Below are 7,321 nucleotides of genomic sequence, written 5' to 3'. Positions count from 1 at the left end.
AGCCTTCCCCTGGCTCCTTGAGACCACGATTATGAGTATTTGAGCCATGCTTTGTGTTCAATCTGATCTGACTTAAGCTTTCAAAATGAAAGAACTGAATTGTTTTAATAAAAAAGCTGACTCTTTTTTTGGTTGGTGTTTTTTTTTTTTTTTTTTGCTTTTGATGCATAGGTCTTCAATGTTAAACTCCAAGTATTGAAAAGAGTACAGATCACATCTACTACCCTGAAGACGTCGCCTTTGCAAACTTCTCCTCTTACACTGTTTAAACCTTCAAGCTTGCTTGTATTGGCTATGGGAATGAATAGGATTGCAAGAGCTTTAGCACTGATGGTAAAGGCTCATGGGCTAGCAGCTTTTGAGGTGGTAAAAACTCATGAGTGCTCAGGCAAAACTGGTAAAGCTAATACCCCTGTCAGGAGAGGGTGAAATGAAGGCAGGGGGAGTCTGGGTGCTGGCGGTCGCGGAGGGAGTCAGTGACACAGCTGAGGCTGAAACCAAAAGCTCTCAATCTGCTGTCGGAGAACAATCAGTATTTCCTCTTAATTCACAGTTTTCCCTCGTGAAAAGACTCATGTCTCACCATTGTTCAGATGGCTCGCATATGCCATGGGCATGATACAGGCAATGAAGCTTTGTATTAATCTACTGTCCAGATTGATAACTGTAAGGGGCAGCTCATAATGACCACAACGTGATTAATCATGATACATGTGTGATACCCATGCTCATTATTACTGGCCTCCAGGACAGCACTGCTGAGTGCTGCCAATATGCTCAGTTTAGTATCTGGAAGAGACAATACTGCAATTACTGGCAAAGTATGCAGGAAAATTAAGAAGCAGCTAGTTCTGTATTCTGCATCAGGCTGGACAGCAGGAGTATAGCAAAGCATGGGAATGTAACAGCTATAAGGAATGACATATATTATCTTGACCTGAAACTTTATTTTAAATAGATGCCTGGATATGCTCATTTATTTTAAACAGTTATCTTGCAGAATGCTTGCTTGAAGAGGAATATATAGGGCACTGGCATGAAGGACACAACACCTACGTAAGAGCTGATGAAGCCTATTTGGAAAAAGAGCTGCATCCCTATTTTGTACCCATGTATGGTGGTGTTGCCCACTTATAAGCGAGATAGAAATTGTCTTTGTCTTGGGGTCTGTGGCATTTAATTTCACATAAAACACACCATGTGGTGTCTTTTATATCATGATCCAGGGACCCCCATGCCATTGAACAACACAAATATACCTGGGCATCAGTCCTTGGGAAAGTGGAATTAGTACTGTTTCTGGCCATGTAGACTACCACAAACACGACAACCTTGTCTTCCACTTCACACAGAAACCTGAACTGAGACAAAGACTTTAATCCTTCTCTTCAAATAGAGTGTAAAGCTTCTAGATGCAGACATGGTCCTGTTCCTTAAGGATACAGCTCACCTGTGTGGGAAGGGGACCATTTTCTAGGCTCGCTTGCAGGAGATGGAGCCAATTCCCACTAGAACAAATTACCATCTTAATCTAAGGGCTTAGCATATGCCTCTTAAATGTCCCCTGAATACACAGTGGTATGTATATATATACTGAGATTTCCAGAGTTCATCTTAAATTGTATGGCAATTTCCTCCCTAGCAGTGAATAATTGCAAGAGCAACAGAGTTGTTAATTATGCTGTGCACTTTGTTTCAAGAAGGTGCTCGAAGTTCCAGGTGATTAGCACAGCACTGAGACCTGTATGAAAGAAGAACCTTCTGGTGAACCTCCTGTCTTCATGAAGATCATCTTCTTCGCTCACAGAGTGTCACTCACACTGGACAGAAATATCCTGTCCAAGAGAAACGTAGCATCTGTGCACATAATAATGAGGTTTTCTGTTTCTCCTTCATTTGCCTTTAACAGTGACCAAGGGTATGGGATGTGTGGTAGGACCTCTTCGTAGCAGCTCCTTGACATTTCCACATGTAATGTATCATTACGAGTTATTACCATATTCCCGGTTAATTGGAAATAACCAGGAAGATGTTCAGCCCCAAGGTACCAGCTAATATCTCCAGTGCTAAACAAGTATCCAAAAAATGTGTCTAGCAGCTGCTTGCCAAATGCATCTGTAAATTCAAAAGCAAATAATCTGAATCAAAATAATTAGGCAAATGAATGGAAGAAAAATCTGCTTAGGGCTATTAAACACAGAGATAAGTCTTTTGATTCAGAAGTATTCTGAGCCATGCCTTTTTAGCTCAGGGCTGGGACGGTGCTGGGGAAGCCTTTACCCCTTCTTACATTCGCCCTGGCTGGGCAGCGATGGGTGCCTGTGGCAGAGCACAGAGCACGTTGTTAGATATTCAATTAACCCACCCGCCTGTGAGTGCTGGGCTGGCTCTGCTTTCCTCTTCAGCTGAGACCTGTAAGCTCCCATGGAAGACAAAGTCTGTCAGCATGACTCTGCAATGCAGGGATAGCAAAGGAGGGCAAGAGCTGACTCTCCAAGTGGGCAAAAGCCCGTACCCATAAGCAATATTATTTGGATAGGAATCCACGTTATATAGTAAATCAAGTGAATTAAACACAGGGTCCTTCTGATGAATCTTTTAACTTCAAGCATATGCACTGCAGCTCAGTAGCAATTTAGCACGATGCTCAGACTGCGATAACCAGCTTGGTATTCAAGTCTTAAAGAGAATTTAGGACAGAAAAATTTATTTGACAAAGAAGAGCTTAGGAAGTAGTAGCAATAACGGGTGCCTTTCCGACCTATCAAATAGAGATAAAAATAATACAAATAGTGGCAGTCAATGAGGATCAATTTTTTCAGTCTTCTACATGCTAATACAAACTAACACAGCTGTATTTTAAAAGCAACAAGAAAGTCTACGTAGCAAAATACAGCCAGGGAGTACCTGTGTAGTGTGCTAAGTCATTTTTAAGCAGTATTTGAAGGAAAAAGAGGTAACTCCTAATCTGCTTATCCAGTGGCACCTGAGTGTAGATGTAAGCATGCCGAAGCTACGGAGATCCCTGGGGTTATGACAGTAAGAAGGGGACATATTATGTCCTGAAAGAACGTAATATTCAAAAATGGTTTACTTTAAGTCTACTGGGGAAAAAATAAATTAAATAGGTAAATAGGTGAAAGGAAGTTTAGTGACTGGTAGGCTAAAGAAAAAGTTGACTTTATAAATGGTAAAAAATTGAAGTTCCCAATGCTGTTCTGGACTCTGCTATTTGTTGCAGATAAGCAGACCTCAGCTAAAGGAACTGAGCTGTCCGTGGATAGACTTGCCTGCTCACTGCAAGTTTGCTGCAGGATTAGACTCATCATTTGAATTTCCAGATCTTCCACAGTACTGTGTTCAGAATGTGTGAAAGCAAATTTAACTGATTGAATAGGAGAAAGCCTTTTTATAGCACTGACTTCTATGGACAAAAAGGGGGTTGCGATGCATTTGTTATGATATTACACATGTAGAACAAAATTCCCTCAGCCTTTACTGAGCTTTGGATCAGGTCCTTGCTGCAAAAAAGAAGCCAGATTATCACACAAATACAACATTTAATCTCCAGATATTCTGCTTCAAACAGTGTAATTGAGTTCAATAGCTCCATGTTTATTATTATGGCCTATGCCTAGACATTAGCATAACGAAAAACATGGGGGGAAATGTCATACATACTCCCACACACCTATGCAAATATAATTATAATTGCTCTCTGTATTTCACAGTAGACCTTTTATGGGAATCATTATGCCTATTCTGCCTAAAAAAAAATATCTGTTATGTAAAAACTGTTTGAAATAGAACTTTGTTTTATTTAGCATTAAACAAACATGTCCAGCCAGGACTGTTGGTACTACCTTGCCTATGCATACATACATGTGTATACATTTATGTGTATCACACAACAAAGCTTACCTGCTAAACACAAACCTATACTTCAGCTACGTGAAAACTGTTCTCACGAATCAGCATCCACTTGTTGCACCTCCCCTGAAAGGACCAAATCTCTCTTAAATGTACTGCCTCATGAGCATCCCTTCACACAACAGGCCTTTGCACAGCATCGCGAATTCGTGGAGGAAATGAACTCATTCCATCCTCTCGCTATATCTGCATGAAGCCTTGCACAATGGGGCTGTGATTTATTTGGGGCCGCTGGGTATGGCTGCCAGGCAAGTAGTAACTAATAACAACAGACCACCAGAGAATGCTGAGATGCATTGGCTGTAAGGAAAAATAAAACCTGGTCCGTAATAAGGACATTCTATGTCTGGTTGTATGTATAAATATAGTTAAAATGATAGGGCTTGATGAAAATCTTAAGGGCACCTCCTCAATCTCAAAGGGACTTTTTAGACAGTGGTAAAATTATTCTGTGATTTGTGGAAAAATGAGCAAGAGTTAAGATTTTGACTAAAGATAACTCATTGAAATCTGTCTATGAACTGCTGTCTTCTCTTTTCTTCCTTTCCTTTCTTTTTTCTTTTTTTTCTTTTTCTTTCTCTTTTTCTTTTCCTTTTCCTTTTCCTTTTCCTTTTCCTTTTTCTTTTTCTTTTTCTTTTTCTTTTTCTTTTTCTTTTTCTTTTTCTTTTTCTTTTTCTTTTTCTTTTTCTTTTTCTTTTTCTTTTTCTTTTTCTTTTTCTTTTTCTTTTTCTTTTTCTTTTTCTTCCTTTTCTTCTCTTTTCTTTCCCCTTTTTTTCCTTTCTTTTCCTTTTCTTCCTTTCCTTTCCTTTCCTTTCCTTTCCTTTCCTTTCCTTTCCTTTCCTTTCCTTTCTTTTCCTTTCCTTTTCTTCTTTCTCTTATTTCCCCTTCCTTTCCCTTCCTTTCCCTTCCTTTCTCTTCTTTTTACTCCCCTTCTTTTCTTGTCTCTCCTGAATTTCCTATTTATGATGATTAGGCCCCAGCACTAGATCCTTTGCTCTGTTACACCGCCTTGGACAAAGACTGGCTCCCATGGGGCGAGGGCTGTTATTCCTCCAGCGGGAGCAGGATGAGGCTCGAGGGGCTGTGCAGCCCCAGTAAGGGCGCCATGCTCCGCTTTTACCCGCTAGTACCATCTGTGGAAAAACGCAGGGCTCCCCCAGCCTGCTTCAGGTGGGTAAAATTCCCAGGCAGCGGCCCAGGCAGGCGGAGGACGAGGCGGAGAGAAGCACGCCTGATGGATACTCCGGCGTTTGTGTGAAAAATTCTCAGGGAAAATTCTTTCTCTCTCTCAGGCCCCTAAACTCTTTGTGAATGGGGCCAGTGCAACATGTGGCCTTTCACCTCGCCCAAGAACCACTGCCAGACAGCCACACTCAGAGAATTGTTTGTTAATAGTCCAATTAGATAATTGCCATCTTTCACTCCTTTTGCTCTACATTTCCCATAAAGGAATGAATAAGGAGAGCAGCATGAAGAGGGCTTCTGCCCTGCAAGGTGACAAGAAGGACTGGAGCATGCTCTTTGCACAAGGCCATTTGCTTGAATTGAATCATTGTAGCCTAATCAATGGTCTTATTGGATTACTGGCTGTTGCGGTTCTCAAAGATATTGTAGCAGAGACAATGAAATAGCTAGAGTAAAACTTTTTTCTCCTTTAGTGGATCACGCAGTTGAGATTTTTCATGGGCTATCTCTCTCTCTCTCCCCCTCCCTCCCTCCCTCCCTCCCTCTCTCCCTCTTTCTCCCCCTCTCCATTTCTCCCCCCTCCTGGATCCAGTTCACACAAAGCTGGCTTTTTTTTTTCTTTTTTTTTTTTTTTTTCCCAATGAGCAGGCTCTGCGAATAGGTTCAGTGTTTGCGAAGGTGCAGAATTAGCACACACACATGCACGCACACATATACACACACACAGAGGGAGAAGCACAAAAAGCAAGTATCGGGACTGAAATAAGGAGAGGTAGGAGTTTAAGATGGCTGTCTGTGGGGAGATGTGTTAAGGAGGATTTCTGCTGGCCAAGATAACCTGCTTCCTCGGAGAGATCTGCTTGAAGGAAGAACTTTTTGTGTGTGTGCATGCTGGGGATCTGTTTGTTTGTTTAGAATTCAGGGGGCTTTTTTTTTTTTACCACCCCCCTACAACTGCATTTTTCCAGCCCTTCCTAGCAGCTTTATTCAGATTTATTTGGCGTGCTTTGGAGAAAGCCACTATATAATCGGGAGGTCAAAGGCATACTGAAGAAAGTTAATAATGGCTGCTAATGGTGCTAACAATTCAGGGTGAATCTTGTCAAAAGTTTTTTTTTTTCCCCTCTCCCCCCCCCCTTTTTTTTTTTTTTTTTTTTTTTTTTTTTTTTTTTTTTTCTGGAAGTCTCAGTCTTTTGATTGTGTGTTTCCTGAAAGCAAGACCAATCATTTCAGTTTATTCACTGGCTAAACTCTACTTGATTGGGGACAAGCACACAAACCATCCATTACGATCTGATATATTATCCAAACAATTTAGTGTATTCATGAGGTAACCTAAATGTGGAGGCTGCAAAATTACCCGTAATCAATTGAACCAGCGAGTGCGCGTCCCTCTGTGTGTCTAACAACTACATGTCTCTGTAATAAGGCAGACATTAAATCATTTTAGAGTTGTACTGTTGAGTACCTGATCACTGGGCGCTCTGGGAAGCTGGACACTCACATTAGGACGCTGCGACTGAGGAAGCCGCTGCTTTTCCAGTGGGATAAAAACCGACCTTCCTTACTCAAGGTGCTTTACAGATCCCCACCGGTCTGACCCTAAGCCGTGCAATATCCAGCGTAGACTTCGTCTTCTTCTTTTCCTTCTACTCTTCTATATTTTTTGTTGGTTTTTTTTTTTGGTTTTGTTTTTGTTTTTATTGCACTACATGTTTGGGAAACAAGACAAAATGGACGTTAGATGCAGTTCAGAGACTGAAGCTAACCGAGTCTCGAAGAACGGACATAAAGAGGGCAAGGAAAGCAAAGGGTCTGAAGGAAATATTTCTACTTCTTTTTTGAAGGACCAGCAAGGGACTTTTTCTGCCTCTGCAGCTACGGAAGATTGTAACAAAAGTAAATCTAGTTCGGCTGATCCGGACTATTGCAGGAGGATCCTAGTTAGAGGTACGAGTCTGAGGTATTTCGCGAGGGTGGGGGAAGGTGAGCTCCGTTCACGAGTTGTTTATTTTCTTGCTTCGCCTTTGCTCCGTTCCCGGGCTGAAGACCTTCCCGCGGCGCCGGGGGAGAGGTCCCCGCCCTGGCCGGGCTCTGCCCTGCACCCCGCTCCAAGCCCGGCTTTATTTCGGCGAATTTCCCCCGGCGGCTCGGGGGAAAGTTAAGCCGCGGCGGCTCCTGCCCGCCTTTGCCCCGCACCGGGCCA

At 42.2% G+C, this 7,321-nt stretch overlaps 1 protein-coding gene across 1 annotated transcript in view; it reads left to right on the top strand.

The window, feature by feature from the left end:
- Positions 1 to 6,827: 6,827 nt before the first annotated feature.
- Positions 6,828 to 7,321, top strand: part of VAX1 (ventral anterior homeobox 1) — a 10,292-nt gene continuing 9,798 nt past the window's right edge. Inside the window, exon 1 of the mRNA XM_009641429.2 lies at positions 6,828 to 7,065. Within this exon, the coding sequence (XP_009639724.1) occupies positions 6,828 to 7,065 (238 nt within the window). The remainder of the gene's footprint in view (positions 7,066 to 7,321) is intronic.

The sequence above is a fragment of the Egretta garzetta genome, unplaced genomic scaffold (assembly GCF_000687185.1).
Source record: "Egretta garzetta isolate BGI_Z169 unplaced genomic scaffold, ASM68718v1 scaffold486, whole genome shotgun sequence".
NCBI lineage: Eukaryota > Metazoa > Chordata > Aves > Pelecaniformes > Ardeidae > Egretta > Egretta garzetta.
The sequence above is the reverse complement of the archived record's forward strand: the minus strand, read 5'-3'. Positions and strand labels throughout refer to the sequence as shown.